General features: G+C 39.6%; 3 protein-coding genes and 1 pseudogene across 5 annotated transcripts; 2 read left to right on the top strand and 2 right to left on the bottom strand.

Annotated features, from left to right (window-relative positions):
* Positions 1-5,028: 5,028 nt before the first annotated feature.
* LOC122019215 lies at positions 5,029-5,844 on the bottom strand (annotated as a pseudogene).
* A 3,305-nt stretch (positions 5,845-9,149) lies between these two features.
* On the top strand, positions 9,150-11,944 carry LOC122020013 (fatty acid desaturase DES2-like). 3 transcript variants are annotated; one of them, XM_042577707.1, is made up of 3 exons: positions 9,277-9,412; positions 9,586-9,682; positions 10,675-11,944. In XM_042577707.1, exon 3 carries the CDS (start codon positions 10,682-10,684, stop codon positions 11,846-11,848), a length of 1,167 nt encoding a protein of 388 aa, XP_042433641.1. In that variant the 5' UTR covers positions 9,277-9,412; positions 9,586-9,682; positions 10,675-10,681; the 3' UTR covers positions 11,849-11,944. The 3 variants fall into 3 exon arrangements, with proteins under 3 accessions (XP_042433640.1, XP_042433641.1, XP_042433642.1); XM_042577706.1 differs by lacking the exon at positions 9,586-9,682 and having other exon boundaries at positions 9,150-9,412; XM_042577708.1 differs by lacking the exons at positions 9,277-9,412; positions 9,586-9,682 and adding an exon at positions 9,701-10,148.
* An 8,253-nt stretch (positions 11,945-20,197) lies between these two features.
* LOC122020298 (cysteine protease XCP1-like) lies at positions 20,198-21,832 on the top strand. Its single transcript, XM_042578167.1, has 3 exons — positions 20,198-20,944; positions 21,009-21,244; positions 21,316-21,832. Exons 1-3 carry the CDS (start codon positions 20,491-20,493, stop codon positions 21,679-21,681), a joined length of 1,056 nt encoding a protein of 351 aa, XP_042434101.1. The 5' UTR covers positions 20,198-20,490; the 3' UTR covers positions 21,682-21,832.
* On the bottom strand, positions 21,829-26,391 carry LOC122020297 (aminoacylase-1-like). The gene is made up of 4 exons (XM_042578166.1): positions 25,474-26,391; positions 22,599-22,736; positions 22,156-22,395; positions 21,829-22,067 (listed from the first exon to the last, which is right to left on the bottom strand). The coding sequence occupies exons 1-4, from the start codon at positions 26,353-26,355 to the stop codon at positions 21,960-21,962; spliced, it is 1,368 nt and encodes a 455-aa protein (XP_042434100.1). The 5' UTR covers positions 26,356-26,391; the 3' UTR covers positions 21,829-21,959.
* Between the last annotated feature and the right edge of the window lie 880 nt (positions 26,392-27,271).

The following is a 27,271-nucleotide window of genomic DNA, read 5'->3' as shown; positions in this document are numbered from 1 at the left end:
TAAGCCAGAGACTATAATTTCTAGATTACTCTGAGTCATGAGAGCATGCTCGCTTATAGCCTAGCCGATGGCTTGGGAGTCTAAGACTGGCCCAATCTGAGACCCGGGGGCTAAAAAATTTATTGTCTCAATGGTATGCTCGCTTATAACCCGGCTGGTGGCTCAAGAGTTTAGCAGTTGAGGGAATACCCAAATAAATCTGCCTACAATCTCATTAATTGCATGAAATTTTACATAATTCATGAGTACATTACAAGTATACTTTTCAAGCCCTATAAGGCTGTAGATGTTTTGTACTCCATGATCAGTCCAATCATTTCCCTTTCGCGTCCTCAAAATAATAAAAGCCTGAGGTGAATTTTAGTACCTCCTTAAATGATCCTCCCCACTGTGACTCTAGCTTGTTGATGTCCCCAACCGGCTTAACCAGCTTCCAGACTAGATCGTCAATCTAAAAAAATTGGGGGGCAACTCTTCTATTATAATTTACCTCATTCTTTAATGGTATGTCATTAACTGCGTGGTGTCTTTTGTCTCTGACATCTTCTATTAAATTAAGCTCCATAAGGCATCGATCGTCATTATCTTCATCATGTAGCCACCTTCGATCGGGCTCCATGCCAATTTCAACCAAGACTATTGCTTTACCACCATAAGCCAGGTGAAAGGGGGTAATACCTGTTGTCTCTTGAGGGGTTGACATACGATATTCCCATAGTATACTAGGGAGCTCATTGACCCAGCTTCCTCTGACATAATCTAATTTGGTTTTGAGCCCTCTAATGATTTCTCTATTTGTCACCTCCGCCTGACCGTTACTCTGGGGATAAGCCACCGATGTGAAGGCCTGGGTAATATCATAGGTTGAGTACCATTCTCAAATTTTATTGCCCTGGAATTATCTTCCATTATCTGAGACTAATTTATGTGGAATTCTAAACCTACAACTGATATATTGTCATAAGAATCTGATAATAATTTGTTCGGTTAGCTTAGCCAGTGACTCAGCTTCCACCCATTTTAAAAAATAATCCACTGCCACTATTAAGAATCTCCTCTAGGCATATACTAAGGGAAAAGATCTCACTATATTCATACCCCACTGATCAAAGGGGCATGAGACAACGGAAGTTTTTAGTAACTCCATAGGATGATGTGGAATATTCTGATGTTTTTGACAAGATAAGCAAATTCTTACTAACTGAGCTACATCAACTTGCAAAGTAGACCAAAAATACCCAGCTAGTAAAATTTTTCGAGCAAGGGAGCGTCCATTTGCATGACTCCCACATGAGTCCTAATGTACTTCATATAAAATGTATTGAATATTGTCCAACCCAATACACTTTAGCAATGGACATGAGAAAGGTTGTTTGTAAAGATGATCACTAATCATAGTAAATCGATCAGCTCTTTTCTTAATGATGTCATGACCATAAGCGCATGGTTGTTGTCAAGTAATAAAATTTATAACATCGATCCCATGAGAATTAAAGTTTAAATGCTAGTTGGTTCTACACTTCAAATTTAGGTAAAAAAAAAAATCGATATATGTTTGTTTGGAGATTTTTAAACTAAAATGTGAAAGTAAAGAAAGTAAATTGAGGAAGTCCTTAGTTCAAAAGATATTCTAAGTCGAAGGTTTCATTGTAATGGTGGATGTTGTGCTACGAATTGACCTGTTCCTAGTCCTCTGCTTGTATGTTTGGAAGATAGTTTAAACATCTACCGAATTCTACCCCGCGACGGTGTATCAGAGTGCTTCCCCAACCAGTAACCAAGTATGTCATCAAGTGAAGAAGCAACTTAGAGAGTTCGAGTTTTTAGTAAAGTACCTCCTGTCACAAGGTTTTCCCCCAAGTATACGTCTTTAGATTATGTAGGTCACTTACATAGCATATAATTAGGGGAAGCACATTAGGTCGAGTGATAGACTTATATATATATAGAATCATCCTCCCCTAGGAGGTTGCATTATATTCCATATAGAAGGATAGTTATCTTAGATAATCAAGTCCAAACAAATATCCTAAGGTCATGCCGAGCTATATCAGAACACACACTCAAAAGAAACGATGATTTATGCATCAGATCAACAAAAATTCAGGTTCATGCATAGTCCCGATATAGACACATAGCAATGTATCTAATTCAGAATTAAGATCTATGCATACAGAAATGCAATCTAGATAGACAAAATCATGATCATAAGGGAATTCCTCTATGCAAGCATTTCATCAAATAGAACAAATGCATACAAGCGCCATCAAAATAGGTCATTGGCAATTCTATAGAGTTTACATCATCCACAGATTATAATTACATCATACATCCTAGAACAGATTAAATCTACTCCATAATAGCTAGAAATGTAATCCAAAGACTCATAATAACAGAAATCCAAGAGAAGGAAGAGAAAATCTTATCCTTTGATGTCAAGTGAAGTCTTTGGATATAGCTCTTGGCGTGCCGACGAGGATGGAGCAGTAGAACGGCATCCAATCGCCCAGATGGCGCCTCCAAATGTAAGGATTTGACCTAGATGGTCTCTTCCTTTCTACCAAGCTTCCTCCTTTTGTGGAGGAGATAAAGTGCCCCACTTATAGAGGTGTGGCATAGGGTGGTTGTGCCTGTAGGTATGGCCTAGACATGACTCCATCATTTGGTCATGCCATTTTGCACGACCAGAGCCAATTAATCTCGGCCACAAGTGTTTGGCTATGCCAAATGGCACATCCCCTTCTCTACTGCTAGCTTCTTGGATGTGCCATACGACATGATGCACGTGCCAAATGAGTCCGGCCTTCCTCCCCGGCTGCTCTCTCCCTCTGGTGAGCCGTTGTTGATGCGACGGGTTTAGGTTATGCCAGAGTACCATCGGTGGCTCCCTATTGTTGTTATTGTTGCAATAATCTTTGTGCTCGGGAGTTAATGAGTAGATCCAGGTCTTCTGGCGCCAAAGTAACAGTAGTGAGTCTTCTAGCTTCTTTTATCTCTGACTCTCATATTCAGGTGAAAGTTTTCACAGACAGCACCAAATTTCATCCTGTCTGAAAACTGCAGAGATGACACGGTGGGCACGATGGACTAGTGGTTGACTGGTAGAAGACCTTTTACTCCACAGAAAGACTTCCTTTTGCTCTTGCGTACACGGAGACAAGCCAACAAAATGTCAGTACCTAGAAACCAAGGGAGAGTCCCTAACAAAGGCTCTACGATGCTCAAGTTAGTGCAAATCCAAATGGGTGGATGAAGAATAGTAAAAATGTGCACACGGAGTAAAGTTACAGATGTTCAGAGAACATACCATTGCCACGAAGAGTACTCTCTCTTTATATATCACCTCACATAATCTCCGTAATTATGAGATAACAGAGTGTGTCAGAGTTTGTTTGGTAAAGGACATATACAACTCATGTGGGGTGCAATAATCCTTCGAAGAATTTTCCTCTTACCCACATGTATACCTCTTTTATCATTTATAGCTTCTATTATTGTTGAGACTGATGAAGGAATATACTATTATAAATGGTCGAGTGATGGAGAATAAGAGTATCCTTGAAGAAGGTTCCAAGAGAATATTCTCTAACACATAGTTTATATTCTGATAGGCTGTTAGGATGTTGTCTTCTAAGTATATCTCAGTCGGTCATTAAGTCGGTCGTCCTATTAGGCTGTTGTCTACTGAGTATGTCTTGGTTGGTCTTTAAGCCAGACCACCTTTATATCTATTTCAACCTTAAGCCGCTCAGTTATATTCTGCATAGTTTGAGACATTCGTTTGGAGAATAATATAATGTTGTAGGCATGTTGAGAGTCTGTTTGAGAAACAATATAATAACTTGTGCATGCTAGAGATCCGTCTAATCCGTAATATGAAGCTAAATGCCTTGAGCGCATAGGCCTGGTCGGTATTTTGTTCGAACGAGCATACAACCAGCCTCTGGAGAAATGTTGTGTTCGGAGAGGTCCAGTCAATATCCTAAGCCCAAGTGTCCTAGGCCTGATTGACCCTTTGTCTAGCCGGGAGTATAGTAACTTGTAGGTAAAGTGCACCTGGCTATCCGACCAGATTCATAAAGCTATCCCGCTTATACATAGAAGAGATGTACATGAAGTCATATGGGCCCGGTTAATTATACTTTTGAGCAGATACCCATAGGGTTGACTGGTATCAGATCGACCAAGAATATATAGAGAGGCTCCTATAGAGGAATGAGTTCGGCCCTCCCTTTGACAGTGGATCGGTTATTCCGGCTGACCTATAAGGGCGACCGACTTTAAACTCGATCGGCTATTGAGTGACCAGGCACATTCTTTCTTCAATTCAAAGGCTGAAACCTTATGTTCGACTCGCTTAAGGGATGATCGACCTTTTTTTCGTACACCTCGAAATCCAACCAGGCCCATCCGACGAACCTTAGAACCGGGCAGCCAATCAGAGCCAAATAAGGAGATGTTCTCCTCCATTGACTTTGACTATCACATCACCTTGACTTTGCCCTCCATATCATCTCCTGGGTCTGCTCGTTATAACCTGTATCAATGGCGTTCTATTTTTTTTATTGAATTGCCCCACCCTACTATTTAATTGTGTATAATTATGTAATTGTCTTCTAATATTGTTAAGTACTGTTATCTCCCGTTTAAATCTTAAGTTGATCGGGTATATTGCAGCAACTACAATTTCATAGTTATTACAATCAAGACTAGCCCTAGATTTTGAAGGATTTGGTGAAAAAAAAATATCCTTTGTATGCATATAAAAAATAATAAAGTGATACATAGGCATAAAAGATACAGAAATATCTTGAAGCACACACTAAAAAATAGAGAAAAAGAGAAAGGAATATGATATACACACCTTTTTTAATCGAAAGGATAGCCTTCGATGTATGAATAAGCTCAAATTATATTGGATCTATTGTGCGTAGTTGTATCTTGCATTGGAATAAATGCTCTCACGTATGAAATTATCTATGATAGCAAAGTCACAAGGTGATCAGAAAACAAGAACAAAAATCATACTTAGAGCTTCCTTGCTTGATAGAGCTCCAGCTTAGACTTGGCCTCTGGCAGCAGCTTGTCCACCCTCTCATCCTAAACTAAGTGCTATTGTTTGTATGCCCAAGAGAGTATGTTGAGAACCTCAGCCTCCACCAGCTCGTGGCTGTTGGGCACATGTTTAGTGATGTAACAAAGTAGAATCATTGTTTCAAGTTGCACCTGCTTGCCATGGTAGACTAGTTGGACAAGGTGCATGCCCAAGAGAGTATGTTGAGAACCTCAGCCTCCACCTTCTCCTAGCTGTTGGGCACATGTTTAGTGATGTAACAAAGAAGAATCAGAGTTTCAAGTTGCACTTACTTGCCATGGTAGACTAGCCAGACAAGGTGCCTTGCTTCGTCAGAGTCAATTATGGCTTGGGAATGACTGGCATGTAGTGCACACGAACATGGTCAGTGCCACCACCACTTCTCTTATCACCACCACCGCCTTATCATCTAGCAATTGAACCAACAGACCTATGATCCTCATCTCCGTTGCTTGGAATGTATGGGACAAGTAGGTGAGTGTTGTGACACTAGCAATGAGTAGCTCGATGAACTCCCCCTTGTCCACAATTTGGAGGAATTGCTCAATGACGGCCTTGGATGCTGGCGAATTCAGCTTGAATGCAGACCGTCGGAGATCAGCATTGTGATCAGCCACGCGGGCTATTTCCATTAGCGCCATAGTGGCATTGTATCAAACATCTCTTATGCCTTTCTCAAGGAGCATGGAAAAACAAAGGAGGGCTCGAGATTCAGTGATACTCTTGCATATGTCAGCGTTGCCCTTGGTCAGTTGTTATAGGATCTTGATGTTGGTGCAGTTTGCACTAATAATCAAACATAGATTTTGATGTATGACAAAAGTTAATAGACTTGTGATTTAACCATTTTACCAAGTGTCTAGGACTAAAAGACTTGATGAGATCTGACATTAGGCTAAAGTCTAGTTAAGAACTAACAGGAAGACTAGATAAGTTGATATCTGGCAGGAAGTCCAGTTAGGTCTGCGGGACCTAACAATTGGCTAAAGTTCAAATATGACATATTGCAGGAAGACCTGGTGGCTCAAGAATTCACTACAAAAAATCAGTCATTTAGGGATGAATTTTACATCAAATTTCAAAAAAAAATCGTTGCAAAATGCATTTGCAATGAACTTTACGATGAAAAAAAATCGTAGCTGGTCCAATTTAAAGGAGAGTGATCTAGTGAGGACGAGCTCTAGTAGGGTTATAGGTGCTGGTCCAACTTAGATCCATTTTAGAAGTCTAAGTTGAGACCATGACTAGATCCTAATCTTGAGAAAATAAGATCTAATTCATACATCTTATTTTTAATATGCTAACTTTGTTTTGCAGGTTATCTTTTGTTGTTTGATCTAACATATCTTGCAGGAACAAAGTGGAAGAGTTAGTATCAGATGAACAATGTTTGAGGTGCCTTGGAGCTGACAAGAGGCACCTCAGAGCTGAACGAAGGTATCCTGGATAGGAAGGAGACGTCGTCACGCAGATAAGATTTGAAGATAAAGTTTCACTGTAGGGAGGCACCTCGATTCTTATGGAAGGCACTCTTACGAGGATAAAGACCGAAGTCTTCAGATAGGATAATCATCGTTAGAGCTGCCTCGGGTTGTTGGAGGCGCCTCCAATACTGTTTATAAGAAACATTCGGCGAGCAGCTTGAATAGTACTTCTCTATGAGCTTCCACAATCATCTTGCTACGCCATCTTCATGATACAACTGTCTTGCGATGCTACTATAGCCAAACCAACTCCAACACCCAAGCTTAATCCAGATCTTCATCTTCGCGGGTTGGGTGACAAATTTCAGTTATTTTAGTTATTACTTTGGAAGTATAGGGTTGTTACACTCTCCTTATATTGTAACTAATTTTACGAATATTAGTAAATTACCCGTCGGAAAGGTCCAAAGAATATAGGTCTTGGAGTAAAAGTCGTCGAATGCTTTGAATCAAGTAAAATTGACTGCATTTTATTTTTGGTTTGATTATTTCTTGTGTAATTTTATTCCAATGCGCACTCAGTTTTAAAAAGTCAAAAAGAAATGTTTTTAAAATCATATATTCATCCCCTCTTATGTGTATTGATCCTACACTTGGCAACCATGGTCTTCAGGTAAGGCCTGATACTTGGATCCTCCATTTCCCTGACTCAATTTCCTAAGGTTGACAAAAAAATGTTGTTGTGGTTTCCAGGGGAATGTCGGTTGATGCTGCTCTGGCTATGGGCATCTTTTCTAATCTTGACGGAGGATGGAGGGGATGTTAGAATGAACGACTGTGAACTTTATTGGTCTTCGATTGGCCTCTTTCAGGATGCTGTAGGGGGGCCATCTCCAAGCCGTCGACAAGGGTGGAAGGGGTAGGGCTGTAAACAAGCCGAGCCGAGCCGAGCTTTGGGGTGTTCAAGCTTGTTTGATAAGATAACCGAGCCGAGCCGAGCCGAGCTTAAAATGAACCAAGCTTTTGAAATGAGTGTTCAAACTTGGCTTGGTTTATTTTTTATGAGCTTGAACTTGTTTGAAGCTTGGCTTGAGCTTGGTTCGTTTAGATGTTATCAAGCTCTCAATTCAAGCTTGACTTGAGCTTGGTTCGAGCTTGGCTTGAGCTTGGTTTGAGCTTGGCTTGAGCTTGATTCGTTTAGATGTTATCAAGCTCTCAATTCAAGCTTGTTTGATTGTTTGAAACTTTTAATTGTTTGATTGGTTATTAAGATTGATAATTTAAATTTATTTATTTATTTAATTTAATTTAATTATTTATTTAGGATATTAAAAATAGTTTTATTAATAAATATGGTTCGTGAATATTGTTCACGAACGTTGTTCACGAACATTGTTCACGAACGTTGTTCACGAACGTTAACGAGCTTAACACATATGTGTTCAAGCTTGTTTGTTTAGCTTAACAAGCTGTTCAAGCTTGTTTGTTTAATTAATCCTATGTATATTGAACGAACATAAACAAGCTCTTACCAAACCGAACACCAAGCTTGTTCACGAACACTTGGTTCATTTACAGCCCTAGGAAGGGGAGATAGCAACGACCTTGTTGGCGAGCAAGACATAGTGGATGGACAAGGTCTTGGAAGGTACCGAGTTTGCTATGCTCTTCAATGGCCTTGAAGGCAAGATGACGACGAGGAGGCGAACGATGTTGTTCTAGGCAAAAATGTCCTGACAATTGGGATTGTTAGCGGGGACTTCGATGACACCAAAGGTGGGGCCTCGTTGAAGGTGAGGCCTTGCGATGGTCCTATTTTGATCACCTTAGGATTGACTCTGATTACAATGCATATTTAATGTATTCAATGTTGGTAGGATTTCACGTTATAAAATTTATGAAACCGTAATGAAATACATTCGACTTATTTATTTAATATTCATATGGTAATAATTACAAAAGGGTAACAATGTTTAATAGTTGCAACGCGCTCAACTGAACATCATTGGAGGGTAGTTAAGTAATTTTACATGCGTTAAATAGTGTGTGGGCTCGTTTGATAACAAACTGTGGAATGTCGCTCTGATAATTGGAATCAATGTCCTTTTCTTGATTTTTATCTTTATTTTTTTAATAGAAGTGAAAAATGTATTTTTTTAATAGAAGTGAAAAAGGAATATATATATATATATATATATATATGTATATATATATATATATAATAGAAGTGAAAAAGGAATATATATATATATATTCTATTAAAAAAGGAATATATATATATATATATATATATATATATATATATATATATATATATTACAATAGAAAATAAAAAAGAAAGGAAATTTTCAAATATGGAGGTATTTAAAATTTAAATATATAAGTATTTTTTTGAATATTTTTTAAAAATGGGATGATTTTTATGGTATAGATAAAAACTAGTTTCCTTTTTATTTTCTTTCAATTTAAATTCAACTAAATATGATACATATATATATATTTCTTATGGGAAGGTATCGACCGTCCAGATTAATGGTTATGAGATTGGACGGCGGTCCGTCAAACCGGCATTCTCGACCTGTATCGTCGTAGATGCCCAATGGCCGCTCGCCACGTGGGGATCATCTGGATTGAAATGGTGGACGATGGCTTCGTACCATTGGCGGGCTGAAGCGGGATGGCCCCACGCAGGGAAGGCCGAAGAGGAACCCGGCGCCGGCTATAAATTGGACGCAAGAACTAGCGAAGGAGTCCACCGGGTAAAGCGGCGATCGAATAAGAAGGAGAAGGAGGAGGAGAAAGAGGTGGGAAGGAGATCGAGTAGTCCACGAAGAGGAGGCTTCTTCAAATCTCCATCTCCTCCTCCTCTTCATCCACGCCTCATCTTTCTCAGGTACGCGGTTCTCTTCCCGATCGCTAGCTATCTGTTTCCTTTTTTTTTATGTTGTGATCGTTTTTGTCTTCCAATATGTTTGGAACTTCGATTATGTGTTCTTGATCTCTCGCTCTGGCTATGTTTCGTATCCCTATGTATTGTTTCGGCCATCTCGCATCTCGCCCGTTCAGATCTGGAAATGTGGAACCCTAGATCTGGAATCATTTGGCTCGCTTGATGAAATACCCATCACTGGCATTCAGATGAACGCGGACAAGTTCACAGAAGGTAGACCGTAAGCGGTATTTTGTCCTGTTGTCTCTTGGAATTTGAAATTTGACGCCGGCCGGCTGGTCATAAAACTATCATTTCTTCATTGGCACATCTTGGATGTCCCATCGCGACCTTCTTCGTTTTTTTCCTAAATTTATTTCTAATAGAAGCTTTCTTGAAAAGTAATATAGTTTTTATGCGGACAGAGTCACGGACGGTCGAAAACGCCTGTTTCATGACGATGAAACAATTTATGAAATATTTTTGTCGCTTTTGAATGATATTTGGATCAGAAACGTGGAGCCGGGATTAGTGTAAGGAGTCGCTACTTTCCGGCTTTTTTTTCCCCTTCCAGGAATTCACTGACACGATGGGATGATTCAGAGCGGTGATGCGGCATCCTTTCTACCACTTATCGAACTTTGGAATCCCCAAAAGCTTAAGATGCTCATCACTGCGTGCCACTGAATCGATCAATAAAGTTGTTACCTTCTGAAAATTTTCGCCATGATTTGGTTTTTTTAGTCACTAAACTGCGATTTCAGAGACAGCTTTAAGATCGGCCACTTGCGAGCCAACGAAGCAAGATGTGCGAATCCAAACTCGTGGGTCTCGTTGGATTTGTCTGGTTCGATTGGCCGGCGGTTGGCGGAAACTTTTGCTTTGGCACGCCGGCCTGGATCGCTGTCTCTTGTGGTCCAAGTCGTCCATCATTCAATTGCCAGCCTTCACATGCTTCCGAAGTCGTTTGATGATTTCCGTTCGCTTTTTCGATCTCTTTACTTGTTTATTTCAACTTCCTAAGAAAGACACGCGGTCAATGTTGGCTGATAATCTGATCAAGATCAATTTTTTTTCCCAGCTTCCTTCCCTGTTCATTTTCAACGAGATTTGGTCCATTTGCATTTGTTGATCCAATGAGCTTCCTTTCCTGTTCAATTTCAAAGAGATTTGGCGGATTTGCATTTGTTGCTGATGTTGATGGTTTTGCCGACTGTTTGTGACAGCGCGGGCATGGGCGCAGGCGGACGCATGACGGTCCAGGAGCAGGAGGAGGCAACCCTCCGCTCCGGTGCCGGTGACAAGCCCCTCCACCGTGCCCCCATCGAAAAGCCACCCTTCACTCTTGGCCAAATCAAAAAAGCCATTCCGCCACACTGCTTCCAGCGCTCCGTCCTCCGCTCCTTCTCCTACGTCGTGTACGACCTGATCCTCTCAGGAACCTTTCTCTACTTCGCCCTCGCCGTCGTTCCCCAGCTCCCGACTGCGCTCGCCGTCTTCTCGTGGCCGTTGTACTGGGCCGCCCAGGGCTGCGTGCTTACGGGCGTCTGGGTCATCGCCCACGAGTGCGGCCACCATGCTTTCTCCGACTACTCCCTCCTCGACGACGTCGTCGGCCTTGTCCTCCACTCCGCCCTCCTGGTCCCCTATTTCTCCTGGAAGTACAGCCACCGCCGCCATCACTCCAACACTGGCTCCATGGAACGCGACGAGGTGTTCGTCCCTAAGCAGAAGACTGCCCTCCCCTTGTACGCCAAGTGCATCAACAACCCGCCCGGCCGTCTCCTCAGCCTGGCTGTCACTCTCACCCTCGGCTGGCCGCTCTACCTGGCTTTCAACGTCTCCGGCCGAGCTTACCCCCGCTTCGCCTGCCACTTCGACCCCTACGGCCCCATCTACTCCGACCGCGAGCGCGCGCAGATCTTCGTCTCCGACGCCGGCCTCCTCATCGCCGCCTTTACTATCTTCCGCGTTGCCGCCACCTACGGCGGCTTCTGGTGGCTCGTCCGCGTCTACGGCGTGCCGCTCCTCATCGTCAACGCCTGGCTCGTCATCATCACCTACCTGCAGCACACTCACCCCGCGCTCCCCCACTATGACAGCACCGAGTGGGACTGGCTCCGTGGCGCCCTCGCCACCGTCGACCGCGACTACGGCATCCTCAACCGGGTCTTCCACAGCATCACCGACACCCACGTCGCCCACCACCTCTTCTCCACAATGCCCCACTACCACGCGATGGAGGCGACCAAGGCCATCAAGCCGGTGTTGGGCGAGTACTACCAGTTCGACGGCACGCCTCTGCTGAAGGCGATGTGGAGGGAGGCGCGGGAGTGCATTTACGTCGAGGCCGACGCCGGCAAGCGGAAGGGCGTCTTCTGGTACCGAAAGGAAATTTAGAATCAATTCATAAATCAAGGTCTAGTTCCTATTAATTTTGCGCTGTTAGTTAATTTGGCCAGTGTTTCGTTATCAAATCCATGCTCTTGTCGTCGTCGTCGTTGTGTTCTTTACTCTTTGTTCGTCTTCTTTATATCTTTCGAGGAAGAAGGAAGAGCCACAAAAAAACTCACTTCAGAGGACGATCACAATTAAGATTTAACAATTAAAAATTCTTTGTTTTAAATATAAGATTTTTTTTCTTAATACTGGCGGGCCGTCGCCCTCTTCTATTTCCCCACGCGGGCCGAACGTCTTCTAAGGCCCTGCTTCGTCCCGTACTCCTTCTTGCTCGGGTGTATCGACGACTTCCTTATACAGAGGAAGTTATGCTGAGTGGGCAGGCTTATTTCCACCTCACCGTCCGAGAATTTCAACACCTGACTAACGGCCAGAGGTGCCCTAGTGCCCTCTTCCTACGTGAGGCTAGTTGGCCGGCATCATTTTACCCATGTGGTCGCTTTTTCTCTTAGTTGTTTGTAGGGCTCACGTGGTACGTACATGGTTGTCCTCCTCGGTGACTATATATAAGGTTCAGCTAGGAGAATTTTATGATATTTTTTTAAATATTTTTCCTCTCAAACATCTCTCATTGGAGAGGATATTTGAGCGGTAAATAAAAATCACTGAGCATAAAATTATGCCGGGTGATTTCATTTTAGGTGGCATACAAGTGAATCCCACAAGAGGCAATGATTATATTATTGAGATATTTTATTATATAATTTGAGATATTTGAGAGTAAGATATTTAATAGGTATGACTCATAAATATTTAGTTGAAGGGATATTTGATTAATGATGTGGTCGTGAAGACCACAAATATTTAGGAGAAATATTTAGTGTTATTGTGAATGCTCTTCTATAAAAAATCATATCGATTGAACGATATATCAAATATTTTGTACAAAAATTTACTTTAAACAGTATGAAATTTAATTCTATTAAAAATTTGATATATCGAAAATTGATATATTAAAATTTTGATACGGTATTAGTATATTTTTTTATATACCGAATATGTAAGTATTTCGTTAATTTGATATGGTCAACTAAATCAAGTTAGATCCTACTGTGTTTGACCCTTATATCTAAGTGTGCAGGAATTTAAGAACATAAAAAGTCAAGCAGGAGAAGTAGCAGATGAGAATGATGGCAGGGGAAGGGAAACGGGCTTAGTGCATTTGAGGGACGAGATGTTGTGGAAGAGTACACCGATGGACAAGAAGGACATGTATAACGTTTGAGAGATGAAAAGTCGGGGAGGAAACCTGCTCGAGGAAAAGGTCGGAGTTAGATTTGGATGAGCTCAAGTCCGGATGCCCAGAGCATCACCCACGCAAAGAGAGAGCAAGGAGAGGGCCGGAAGGCCCTCTTGAAAGCGCCTCCCTGAGGGATGGAGGAGCCCTAGAGCCTCTTGCTAAAGGAGCCCTAGCGCCTCCTACTGGAGGCGCCTCAAGGCGGCTTGGAGGTGCCTTAAAGGAAGCAGTCTCAAAGACTTGGAGGCGCCCTCACGCCTCCAGCAATAGTAAAACAGTTGTTGGTTGACTGTTGAGATTGAGATAAATGTTTATCCACTTGGAGGCGCCCTGGATCCTGTTGGAGGCGTCTCCCATCAATGATAATTGATCTCAAGAGGCTATAAAAAACTCTTGGAGTTAGAAATTATTCACAACTTAAAAAATAACTTTTGTATTCAATTCCTAGTCTTTTTCTAAGCTTTCAAAGAGTGTAAGAGGATTCTCCTCCTTCTTGAAGGAAAAGTTTAGTATGCTTTTATTTATCTTAGATTAACAACCACCTAAGTTGTAACCAAGTGAACTCTGTCTTCTTACTTATTCTTTTTAAAGTTGTTATTCATTTAATGTTAATTGTTTATGCTTAATTAATTATCTGTTCTTGTCAAGGTCCTAATAAGAGACTTTTTGCTAACTTCTTTTCAAGCTATTTACCCTCCCCCCTCTCCCCTCTCCCCTATAGTCGGCCTATCAAGACTTACAATTAGTAACAAAGTCCAACCCCCTCATAAGGAACAAGTTGACTTCATAGCAAACGGACGAGCAAAATTTCACCTCCTAAGTGTATTGATGCCACATGAAGTCAACAGAATCGATGCCTACGGATCAGCAAAAAAATTTTAGGAGAAATTTCTGGAGCATCACGAAGAGACTTCTGAAGCTAAGCTTGCAAAATGGGACCTGTTCTAGAATCAACTGATGAACCTTCGACTGAAAAAGGAGAGTCAGTCGCCCAACTATATGCCAAACTGAAGGAGCTGATCACCAGACTCGCGAATCTTGAAAAAATGATAATAAACCGAGATTCACTAAGGCATACACTAAACGCTTTCCCAAAAACATCCGAGTGGACGTCTATAATTGACTTATATTATATTTCTAAGGATATAGAGGTAAGTTCATTAAAAATTTTATTTTCTATTTTAGAACTTCATGAATCTAGATGTGAAGAACTAAGGAATGAATCAAATCAGAACATTGCCCTAAAAGCAAAAATGGACGAACAAGACTCCAAAACTTCTTTCGACAAAGACAAAGCAACCCTTATTCATGGTAAGAAACTTTAGTAAATTTCTTAAATCTAATAAATTTTACAAGTAGTAGGCAAAGAAATACCTTTGAAGTAAAAGAAAGATTCGATTCTACAACTGTCAGGAAGAAGAGCACATCAAGGATGACTGCCTTAAATTAAAGAAGGAGAAAGAAAGAAAAAGGGCCAAGATGAACGAAGCAAAGAAACTTAAAAGCTACGGGGATGAATCGTCATCTTCTGAGTCTGAGATCGAGGCCTATGCCAGACTGGCACTAATAGCGAACCATCAGAGAGACGAAGAAAGTACCTTAGAAATGAACATCGACGAAGAGGGAGCATCAACGAACAAAACAACAATGAAGGTATGTCAGATCACGAAAAGTGCATTCCCTATCTCCTGAACAATCATACAATTTTATTAAAATATTTTCTAGAAATATGTGCAAATTAGAAAGTTAAAATTAACCTTATCAAATGCATGTCCCCGAAAAATTTTTAATAAACTGAAAGAAAATGATAAACTAAGAGAGCAAATAGAATTACTAAAAAAGAATAATGCATACTCTAATTTTTTAACTTTGAAATTTAGAAATAATTGTAGAGGGTTAAATTAGTACTTTAAATTTCACAAGGGCCAAAGCAAAAAAGTGACTCAAAAATTTATTCCAAAAATTTATCTTGTTAATTCAGTAGGTAGAAACTTATTTTTGTGCCCAAATCATGTTTATCTTAATTAATTTTAAAAACATGCTAGAAAATTAATTTGTTTGATTTATGTCTATCTTGGTAAAATCAATTATTTCTTCAACTTTTTGTTGACATTTTCTTGTCCAATTTTTTTTGTGGTAAATGGAAATATTATTTGCTAACAAATAAATTTTTTAAATTTTTTTGACCATTATATTATTTTATAAATTTTTCAACGAAAATCATATTTTTTTTAAAATAAAAATATTTTACGGATTCATTTTTGAAAAAAAAAAGTTGTGATAAAACATGATATTCTTTGTCACAATAAAATTTTTTGATATTTTTTTATCATTATCTGAATTATTGTGAATTTTTTGCCGAAAACAATTCCTTTATTATTAAAAATTATCAAAAATTATTTTTAAAAACTTTATTTTTTCTTTGAATAAATATTAAATTGTATATTGTTAATATTAACCCTAGTATCAATTATGAGATGATTGTAAAAGGGTAATTTTTATATCATATTTCATTATTAATAAAAGGTAAAGTTGGTTATTATATTTATTTCAGATCAGTGTCGATTGAATAAGTATAATAATGTCCTTGGGTAGTAGGTTTTTATATACAATATATCAATTAGTTGAATTGATAGCGAGATATTGTAGACATACATAAAACACTACTCTTAACTATTCCTAATCAAGTATTAATATACAAGGACAATATTAATACGTTAAAATTAACATGTAAGTCAACGGATGACTTAATCTCACAAGTCATGGATATGAGATATCAGATTGGCACATGTGTATATATTAGAGAATATATAATGAATGACCCGTCATGAGAATGTTTCATGGATCGTTATATAAGTGTCATAAACATTCTCATGTAACTATTGGTATGAATAGTCCTTACACCTGAAGTCACTACGGTTCCCTACATAAGGAGGTGTGTACTTTGGTATCGGCAAACGCCACCTGTAACAAGGTGGACAATAAAATCGATCATTGGGTATGCAATGAATTATGCGTAGGGATGTGAGTGATATAAATAAGATCTATCCCTTCCATATGACGGAAGTGATATCTGTGGGACCCTTGATTAGTAGGACACAAGAAAGCATGGTCATGCTCAAATGAGTCAATATGAGATATTGAACTTATTTGATTGAGTGTGTCGACTTAGAGATCAAGAAACACAAATGTTGATAAGAGAATGACATGGTCTATGCCTCATTGATTAATCTAGATATCAAGGATAGAGAGACCAAGTCATACAAGATAATAGCCACGGATAGGTTAGGTCGGATCTCGACTTTCTCGTCACTTGGGTAGCAATGATGCCTTGCTAGATGTCACTCATTGCGTATGTATCTAAATGTTGATTTGGATACATTGCGAACGTTACGAGAACCTATTGGGTTACACACAAAGAACAAGTAGATTTGGAAATTGATTCATATGATAAATCATTGGATTAAGTCTAATCCGAATTGGACTTATTGAGTTAGACTCAATTAAATCTAATTATTGGATTAAGTCCAATTCAAACTAGACTCAATGAGTCAATTCAAATTAATGAAATAGTGATTCATTGAATTTGAAATTGCATGAGATTAATTGAATAAGACTCGATTGAATTAAACTTGACTTAAACTCAAGTGAATTAGACTTGAGTTAGACTCAAGGGAATTATACTTGAGTTAGACTCAAGTGAGGATTAATAGAGATTAATTCATTGAATTTTCAAAATTTAATGAGTCATTCAATTTTCGAAATTGAATTAAAAAATGAGGAGTTTCAAGTGTGGTCCTTAATGGAGAGTGAATGCTCATTAAGACTCATTGATTAAATTAATGCTCATTAAATGTTTTGATGAAAATACTTAAATAATTCTTCTCTCATTTTTGATAACTTATTCATTCTCATTCCTCTTCTCTACTCCTCTTGGCCAAAATTACCTTGCTTGGTTGCTAGCACAACCTTAGGTAATTTTCTTCTCCATTTTTGTGAGTTTGTGAGATAAACGGAGATACTTGTTCGTGTGGATACTGTAGAGGCTTGAACGTGTGATCATGCTAAGATCCAAGCTGTCTGGAGTCAGTGCACACATCCAAGATATACTAGCATGTTGTTGTTCAAATCTTAGTATATTTTTCTTTCCATTCACATAGATCTCCTAGAGGAATTAGATTATTTCCATTGCACATAAATGTATTTAGCGCTCTATTTCCTTACATATATGATGAGAAACATTATCATGATTTTTTAAAAATCATATTCTATGTTTAAGCATTTAATTTTAAAATAAATATTTCTGCTTAACAATATTATTCTGGTCCAATTTAATACTTTTTGCGAAAATTTTTACACGGATTCTATTTCTGTTGAGCATGACAAAAAAGTTTAGTATTTTTTGAAATAGAAAAATAATTTTTAAACTATTTTTAAAAAGCAGAGAATTAGTTAGTAAAATTAAAAAATAAATAAAAAATTATGTTGAAAAATTTAGATTACAACCAATTCTATTCATAATCCCTTAAAAAACTTTTTAATATTTTTTAAAAGTATTTTTATTTTTTAATGTGATCAAAGGAGGAGAGAGTAAGTTAAGGGGAAGGTAATTGCATAACTACATGATTTATGTGAACCTTTATATTACTATAAACATTTTATGTACTTAAATACAAATTTATTTTTTACCAAATTGAAAATTTTAATATTTTATTGTTTATTTAATCCTAACTTAATTTGAGTTGATGCACATCAAAAAGGAGGAGATTGTAAGTACCCCATACAATCAACCAAGTCAAGTTAAGTCCTGTTGTGTTTGACCCTTGTGTATAAATATATAGGAATTTAAGAACACAAGAAGTCGAGCTGAAAACTTAACGGATGAGAAATATAGCACTAGAAGGGAGTCGCAATGCATCCAAGGGACGAGGTGTTGCAGAAGTCGAGGACGAGAAGGTTGTGCACAGCGTTGAGGGATGAAAAATCGGAAAGGAAACCTACTCGAGGAGAAAGTTGAAGTTGAATTCGGATGAGCTCAATTTCAGATGGCCGGAACATCAGTCATGCAAAGAGAAAGCAAGGAGAGGGTTGGAAGGCCCTCTTGAAGGAGCCTTGCTAAGGGATGGAGGTGCCTTGGCGCCTCCCTTGGAGGCGCCTCAAGGTGGCTTAGAGGCGCCTCCAAGGAAGGTGCCTCAAAGACCTGGAGGTGCCCTCGCGCCTCCAGTAATGGTAAAATCGTCGTTAGCTGACTGTTGGTGTTGGGATAAATGTCCACTTGGAGGCGTCTTGGATCTTCTTGGAGGCGACTCTCGCCAACGGTAACTAATCTCAGGAGGTTATAAAAAATTTTCCTTGAGGTAGGAATTATTCATAACTTGAACAACAACTTCTATATTCAATTCTTAATCTTTTTCTAAGCGTTGAAAGGAGAATTTTAATGTACTTTTATCTATTTTAGATTAATAATTACTTAAGTTATAATCAAATAAACTCTACCTTCTTACTTATTCTTTTTAAAGTTATTATTTATTTAATGTTAATTGTTTATGTTTTTTTGCCAAGTTTCTCGCAAGAGACTTTTTACTAACTTCTTTTTTGATTATTCATCCACCTCTAACAAGCCTATCATGACCTATAGAATATTTTAATATGATATATATAAATTTTAGTATACCAAGCTCAACACCAACAAATATGAGTGATATAATTTTCTTATCCTATATTGAGGCAACTCTTCAACCTTAGCTATTCTTTCATCAGTTTTATTATTGTGCATCCGTGAGCCTTCAGCTTTCAGCTCAATACTATCTTAACCATCAATACTATCAATCATACCAATGCTCACTTACATGTGTCGACTGACCGGAGGAGCACAATTACAACTAGAAGGGAAAGGGGAAAGGGTAAAGGGGAAAGGGGAAAGAAGGGCACGTTGAGGATACATTCAGATACCTTTGCCATAAACCTTTGTTTTCCTTTTCTATTTTAAACATAAAAAAAAAAGTGCAAGCACAGTAAGGAAAACTTAACTTGATTCTTTGGTAAGTGCACGAGGAATTAAAATAAACTTATAATCGGGATTTATAAAATGAAATAAAATAATAAATGAGAAAGCGTAGCAATAGAAAATAAAATTGGTTGAAATACAAAAATTGTAGTTGATGTTGAAGCTACTTGCACTCAACCAAATACTAATTAATTTTCAACTACAATTTGACAATTATAATTATCTATTATTTATATATAATAAATATCTATTTTAGCATTAAATGGGAAAAAAAATCAAAGTGAAAAAGAATTCCAAAAGAAAAAGAAAGAAAGGAAATCTTTATCTATTTTACTTATTTATTTTAATTGAGGATGGTAAGATAGATAAAAAAAGAGTTGTGTTTTAGGGTGTGCTTTCACATCAAGTGATATTTTATCACTGAAAAATAGAACTTAGAAAATCTCTAAACCCCCAAAATGATCACCATTATTAAAAAATAATAATTTTTATGAAATCAGGCAAAGCAATAAAAAGATTTAAATGCATCATGTTGTTGCCGCTTTAGGAACTCCTCAACCGTGGAGTTTTATTAACAAAGGAATGTTGATAAAATTTCTATGCAGTCGGACGCTACTCGACTGAGAAAGGCCGACCATTTTGTCGCAGAAGACGTTGAGGATGGCCGGAGCAACTGCCATGTAGCAGTCGCGGGAGAAGAGGTCTGCCAAAAAGGAGAATAACAAGAAAACCTAGATGATAAAAATCTAGGGTAAACAATTTATATAATATAGTAATTTAATTACAGTAGAAGGAGACTTGTTGATCATAAAATTGAATCTAGTTGGTTGACATGTACCTAGTCGACTAACCAATTAATTAGCATCGGGATAGTCTCAATTTCACTTAGTAAGAGTCGATCAAACTTCTTCGTAGCTCTAGTAGGACAATCTTATTCCAGCTAGCTTCGAGACGGCAAGCTTTGAGCTCCAACACCAACACACAATATAAGCCTCCAACGAGATTCAATCTAAGTCAAGCGCTCGAGCAATAAATTTCATTGAACGATAGGAGTTTGGCGCCCGACGATTTAAAATTCTCACTCATTTTCAATCTCCCACCCTTCATCTACTACCTCTACTCTATGAGAAATTAGGGATAGGCAATGAGTTAAAAACTACAAGGAAAAACTTCCAAGTAATCTCATGTACACAAGTTTAGGCATCAACTAGTAGAGGAACAAGTTTTAACGTTAGCCAAATTTATTCATTGGAGTGTCCTACAATCATTCAACAAGGAGTAGCTACACATATATATAGTGTAGGATCATAAGGTTTGAAATCGCCAAATTACTAAGCCATGGAGCTCTCATTCATTCTCCTCTTGCTCGTTTGCGCCATCATCGCCCCTCGTGCTTCTCCACTACAGGCCAAAGACTTAGGCTACTCGTCGACTGACCTCACATCCGACGAGACATTGCTTAACCTCTTCCACTCCTGGGCAGCTAACCACGACAAACCCTACTTAACGTCCCCGGAGACCAAGTCCACCAAGTTCGGGGTCTTTAAAGACAACCTCAACCACATTGTCTCGGTGAACAAGAAGAGAAAGAGCCACTGGCTCGGCCTCAACGCATTTGCCGACATGACCCACGATGAGTTTAAGCGCAACTACCTCGGACTCAACTTGCAAAAGTACTCGAATGACAAGGCCAGTGCGACCTTCATGTATGAGAATGCAACGAATCTGCTGACATCGATCGACTGGCGTAAGAAGGGGGCTGTCACGCCGGTGAAGAATCAAGGCGGATGCGGTAGTTAAACTAATTAACTAACAAATTAGTTAACCGATGATCATCATTATTCATCGATTTACAGGGAGTTGTTGGGCTTTCTCGGCGGTGGCAGCCATGGAAGGCATAAATCAGATTGTGACAGGAAACTTATCCTCGCTATCGGAGCAAGAACTTATCGATTGTGATATAATTTTCAACGAAGGGTGCAGTGGAGGAACCATGGACTACGCTTTCGCCTTCATCGCCACCATTGGAGGGCTCCGCACCGAGCAAGACTATCCTTACATCATGGAGGATGGCTCATGTCAACAAACTATGGCAAGTAGTTTTGTTAGTATATAGTTAATACCATGATTAGGATTTGTAATTAATGATCAAATTAACGACAGGGAAGTAAAGTGAAGAGAGTGAGCATCAGTGGGTATGAAGACGTGCCAAAGAACAGCGAGGCGAGCTTGTTGAAGGCATTGGCGCATCAACCAGTAAGCATCGCCATCGAAGGCTCTGATCGGGACTTGCAATTCTACAAGGGGGGAGTTTTTGAGGGGCCCTGTGGGACGGAACTCGATCACGGAGTGACAGCAGTTGGCTACGGGATGACGTTCAATGGACAGGAGTATATACTGGTGAAGAACTCGTGGGGGGCAGAGTGGGGGGAGGGAGGGTTCATCAGGATGAGAAGGAACACCGGGAAGGTGGAAGGGCTTTGTGGCATGTACAAGATGGCTTCATATCCAACTAAGAATAAGCCATGAATGATGAGGAAGTTAATCGATCTCATTCATCGACATATTCATGTTCAGTGTTACCAACCCCCAAGTAGAATCAATACAATACCAATCGATGTTCGATACCTCAAATCACTCTTTCTATATCGAAATCCTGAGAGTCGATCAAAAAAGTAAGGAAAACCTCAACTCAGGCACTTTTATGAAGCTAATGCATCAAAAGATCTTACCAAGAAGACAATACTGTTATACCTCTATTTAATCGATCCTATTTAAATTCATGACGAAATCATTTCAAATTTAACTTACAGCTCTGCTTTTGACTCGGTATCCTTATCGTTGTAGGAGGCAAACGCTTTGATGATGGATTCGTACATCGTGATTCCCTTCAGATACTCATCTTTGTTCAAGAACTGCAGGAGAAATTACAGAAACATGTCGAGAAAATCTTACAAGTTTAAAGATAAGATCTTGAAAAACAAACATGACCTAAAGTCGAACCTCATTATGGTCATGGAGCAATATCGGAGTGTTTGCCATTGGCGAAAAACCAAATGCTGATATCCCGAGTTCTCGGAAAAAGCGGGCATCGGTTGATGCTGGGAAGATTTCTGGCTTACTGAGTTTTCCACCAGCATTCTTCACAGCTTCTTCTAACAATGTCCACCATGGATTAGAACTGTTGGCAACGGTTACTGCTGGCTTTCCGAACATGTCGTACACAGAGACCTTTTGCTTAAACTGCTCGAGAAATCAAGGACAGTCAAGATCAAACCGACATCAAATTCAAAAGTAACTAGTCTTCCACGACTCAACTAACGAAAAACTTTATTATTACACAAGCTTCGTTAGATTTGGAACCATTCTAGCAAAAGAAAATGATACATATGGATAACATTTTCAGTATGTGTGGTGCAATTCGATCGAGAAAAGTAAGCAAATACCTCATATGTCATGTTGCGAGATGATGGCGCCCACTCCTCAGCAATCCGCTTCTCTAACGCTTGGGGATCGGCATTCGGAGGGACACGAACATCTAAACCTACCTCTGCTTCGGATGGCTGAAGGTTCATGACAAAGCCCTGATAGAAAAAGGCTCGATGTACATCAAAGGATAAAAAAAAATCACTAACAAACAGCACTCATAAATCAATGAAAAGATCCTGAGAACAAAACGATAGAAGCATAACCAAAATCAATAAACTGATTATATAGTATGCCATTGGTGCGATAAAAAGATATTACAATTAGTCAACGGATCAATATCAATGCTTTAATCGGTGAGGTATGTGGTAAGTGTTTCAATCAACCTATCCAATCCATAGTTCCACATATAAAGATATACATGTCAAGCTACACAATCCATATATATGATACAAACAACCATGTTGATTGACCTAGGCAATTCGTATTCAATTTAGGGTTTAGACTTGCATAGATGTTTTGGTAGTAACTGAATTGAGTTATACACAATATTATCATGAATTTTGTGAGATTTGTTCGTCTTGTTCTATTCTAATCAAAGATCCTCCACTATCTAGATCAACATGATTCAAGCTCCCCAGAATGAAAATTGAGGTGAAGGAAATTGAATTGTCCAAGAAAAATCTGAACATGAGCATCGAGAAGTAGAAAGCATGCTAGAAATAATGATTTCTGAAAGTAAGAAGGGTAAAAATCCCCTTTTTATTTGAATCGTCAAAGGGGGCGTCCCTTTTTAATTTATTATTAAAAGGGTGCCCCATCGCCCGTCAGCACATTTTTATTTTCGAACTATTTTTATTTTTGGTGCTATTGTAACAGTTACGAGTTTATAGCTACTACAACATGAATACTTTAATTTTGATCAACACAAATAAACTTTATTGTAGCAACTATAGTTCATAGTTATTATAACATAAATGCTTCAACTCTGATCAATACTAATAAACTGTGTTATAACAGCTATAGTTATAGCTACAACAATATGGACACTTCATCTCTGATCAATATTGGTTAATATTATGCTATAGCAGCACTTTGACTTTGATCAACATTAATAACATGAAAAAGCGTGATAACTCTCACACCAAGCACCTTTCATCATCAGCCTCATGGTAAGATGAAGGGAGGTAAATCAAGTACTAAGCAGACCCCTAAGTGGGAGGGTTATTTGTCATAGCTGTGACTTGAACCCTTATACATTGATGCAAGTCTACCACTTTTATACCAACTCAGCTACGTCATGAGGACAATAACACTATATTGTAACAATTATCGTTCATAGTTCTTGAAATATAGACGTTTCTGTAAGTACTCCGTGATAGTTTTGATGTGATCAACCAAATCAAGTTAGATCTTGTTGCAGTTTGATGCATTGTGTCTGAGTGTGCAGGAACTTAGGAGCACAGGAGGTCGAGCGAAAGACGTAGCTAGCGAGAAGGACGGCATGGGAGAGAGTCGACGGGTTCGGTGCTTCCGAGGGACGAGGCGTTGCGAAAGAGTACGATGGCGTACGAGAAGGAAGCGCGTGGCGTTTCTGAGGGACGAGAAGTCGGAGCGGAAGGTTGCTCGAGAAGGCCGGAAAATGGGTTCAGGTGAGTCTTATTCCAGATGGTCGAAATCACCCAAGCGAGCGGAACCGGAGCGGAAGACCCGAACGAAAAGTCAACTTCAGGTTGACTGGAGTCTAAGCGCCCAAGGCCATTCCGGGCACTCGGATTTCGGGCGTCCGAAGCTACTCCCAGCACCTAAGGTGCCCTGGCTGGACCAAGCCGGTCCTAGCGCCCGGAGCCCTTCCAAACGCCCGGACCAGAGATTTTATCAAGATCCGTTGCGACGCGATCTATTGCAACGTGGATAATAAAGTTTTATCCACGTCCAGGCGCCTGGAACCCTTCCAGGCCCCCCGATCATGGTTATAAATACAGCTCTGATCCCAATAGCTAAACACAACACTTGTAAGTGTTCTACTTTCAATTTAGCTTTGTAATTGAGTGTTTTAACTGTTGTAAGAGACTTCTCCATCCGAAGGAGATTTTATTGGACTTTCAACGTCTTGGATTAGCAATCTTCTGATTGCAAACTAAGTAAAATCTCTGTGCCTTTTTCTCTTGTTAATTTGCTTGTTATTTCCTTTTTTTGTACAATTGTTTATGTTGATAAAGCTATAAGTCGAGAAAGATGTTCGTTTTTTGATTTCAAGCTATTCACCCCCCCTCTAGTCGGTCGCAAGGGACCAATAGTTTCATCTCTTATTAACACTAATTGACATTATTCATATAGGTCGGCATTATGTTATAACAGCCACAAATCATAGCAACTATAACATAGACAAACCCTCATGGGTTAGAGCAGTTGGCCCCTGAGTGTTTGATGCAATAGGTTTGGGATCAATTCTCAGCGGGTGAGAAAATATCTTGCTGAATGCCTAACCCCCCCTATACGTCGCTACGCTAGGGCAAATGTCCCTCCAGAGTGTGTGGGGATCATAATGTCCCCATAACATAGACCGTTTTTAATTAATACTAGTCAGTATTATATTGTAGTACCTAGGGATCATAATTGTAACAACTATGAAATCGTAAACACTACAATTGTGTAATAACTACTACGGGATCATAATTGCTATAATTGTATAGTAATTATGATCTTGTAGCTAGCACAAAAAAATAACGGCAGTTTAGCAAAAAAACAAAATAAAATGTACAGAGGTGGGATGGGGTGCCTTCTGACAATTAATGGAAATGGAGCGCCCTTTCAACATTCCCCCTTTTGATTTTTTACCCAAGAAACAAAGAAGAGGGATTGCAGAGGAAGGAGGAAGGTGATCGAACTTACAGTAGGAGTTGGAGTTCCGGCCTTGAGGTAAACCAGGTTCACCGACACCACCTCGCCCTCTGCTTTGGCTCCGGTCTTAACCAGGTCGAACTGCGCCGCCCTGAACCTTCTGACCGCCTCCACGCTCCTCATGGCGTTCTCCATGGCGGTGCCGTCGTAGAGCTTCGCTCCGTGGCCTGGAGCTCCCCGGGATCTGATCACGAACCACCACGGGGAACGCTCCCCGTAGAAAACCCTAAACTCCGGGCGCGGCGACGCCAGCCCCTCGTCGAGCACCACTCCGATGCCCAATTTCTTAAAGGCGTCCGAGGCGACGAAAGCCCCCGCGCCATCCGTGCCGCCGATCTCCTCATCGGGGACGAAGGACAGGTAGACAGTGCGGTCGGGGGCGAACCCCGCGGCCTTGAGGCGGCGCACGGCCTCCAGGTACTGGATCCCCACGCACTTCATGTCCTGGGAGCCGCGGGCGTAGATGTTGCCGCCGGAATCGAGGGCGGCGGAGAAGGGCGGGTGGGTCCACTTGTGGGGCTCGGAGGGGACGACGTCGGTGTGGGAATTGAGGAGAACGGAAGGGAGCGAGGGGCGGCGACCGGGCCACTTGAGGAGGAGGACGGGCTTTCCCGGAACGAATTCGAGCGTCTCGTGGCGGAGGGAGAGGGAATCGGCCTGCGCGCGGAGGAAGGTGGCGGCGGAGGCGTAGTCCGGCGTGGGGTGGGCGGTGTCGATGCGGAGGTACTCCTGGAAGCGGGAGATCGCCCTGTCGGCCTCATCGGAAGTAAAGGTGGCTCCTTTCGCCACCGCCGGCGGCAGCGGCGGAGCGAAGAGTAGCAGGAGAAAGAGGGAAGAAGCCAAGGCGATGACATCGTTGCTCGTCTTCGCCATGGATTTGCGCCCACCTCAAATGGAATCCTTTTATCTCATGTTATCACTGTGATGACCCTAATAATATAAATATTAATTTTAATTAAATTTTATTAGTTTAAAATGCATTTATTATATATAAAGTAATATTTAATAAAATTTTGAAAGACAAATGTTCCGAATTTTATTTTATTTTATTTTAATAATATTATAGACAATTATTATAACATGTTAAAATAAATTATTATTTTTAAAAAAAATCAATTTGAATACTATATATAAATCATTTATATAAAAAAAACCAAAAATCAAAATTTATAAAATCGGGCTTCTATTCCCCATTAAAATTAAGGGAATGTCTCATTTAACATAAAATTCTCTTATACTATTTAATCATAACATAGAATGGAGAAGCTAATTGCTAGTTTCCATTATTTCAACGAGTAAAATAGATGATAGAGAATCTATGTCATTTATTATATTTTAAATGAATATTATTTAATCATGATGAATCATGTGAAAGTTAACTGCCAGCTTCTATAAATATCATTTTAATTTTGATTTTATGTAAAATAAATATATGAACCCTATAATATTCATTATATTTAAAATGAAAATAATTTAATCATCATCGAACGAATAGAAGCTTGCATGTAGCTTCTACAACGGATAGTATCTACTTGTTTAGCTTCTACATATTGTAGAAGTTACTCGGTAACTTTTACAACGATGAATTTATATCATTTCAATTTTGATTCTCTGAGTGATAATCTAATTAAAATAATAAAAGGGCATGTAGACTTCTAAGGCATTGTCAAACATGCAAGCATGTGTATCTGTAGCTACTAAAATTTGAGATGTATCTAATGATGAAGTGGATTGAGTATGAGACACTAATAGTCAATCTATAAGAATAAAAACATGTGGAAACTTCTCA

This window comes from Zingiber officinale, chromosome 9A, assembly GCF_018446385.1.
Source record: "Zingiber officinale cultivar Zhangliang chromosome 9A, Zo_v1.1, whole genome shotgun sequence".
Lineage (NCBI taxonomy): Eukaryota > Viridiplantae > Streptophyta > Magnoliopsida > Zingiberales > Zingiberaceae > Zingiber > Zingiber officinale.
The sequence above is the reverse complement of the archived record's forward strand: the minus strand, read 5'-3'. Positions and strand labels throughout refer to the sequence as shown.

Coding starts and splice junctions, on each gene's coding strand:
- LOC122020298 (XM_042578167.1), top strand. CDS start 20,491: ATGGAGCTCTCATTCATTCTCCTCTTGCTCGTTTGCGCCATCATCGCC. Junction 20,945..21,008: donor GAAGAATCAAGGCGGATGCG/GTAGTTAAACTA, acceptor ATCGATTTACAG/GGAGTTGTTGGGCTTTCTCG. Junction 21,245..21,315: donor GCTCATGTCAACAAACTATG/GCAAGTAGTTTT, acceptor AATTAACGACAG/GGAAGTAAAGTGAAGAGAGT.
- LOC122020013 (XM_042577706.1), top strand. CDS start 9,165: ATGGCTTCGTACCATTGGCGGGCTGAAGCGGGATGGCCCCACGCAGGG. Junction 9,413..10,674: donor CCACGCCTCATCTTTCTCAG/GTACGCGGTTCT, acceptor TGTTTGTGACAG/CGCGGGCATGGGCGCAGGCG.
- LOC122020297 (XM_042578166.1), bottom strand. CDS start 26,355: ATGGCGAAGACGAGCAACGATGTCATCGCCTTGGCTTCTTCCCTCTTT. Junction 22,396..22,598: donor CTCGCAACATGACATATGAG/GTATTTGCTTAC, acceptor TTTCTCGAGCAG/TTTAAGCAAAAGGTCTCTGT. Junction 22,068..22,155: donor TGCTCCATGACCATAATGAG/GTTCGACTTTAG, acceptor TTTCTCCTGCAG/TTCTTGAACAAAGATGAGTA.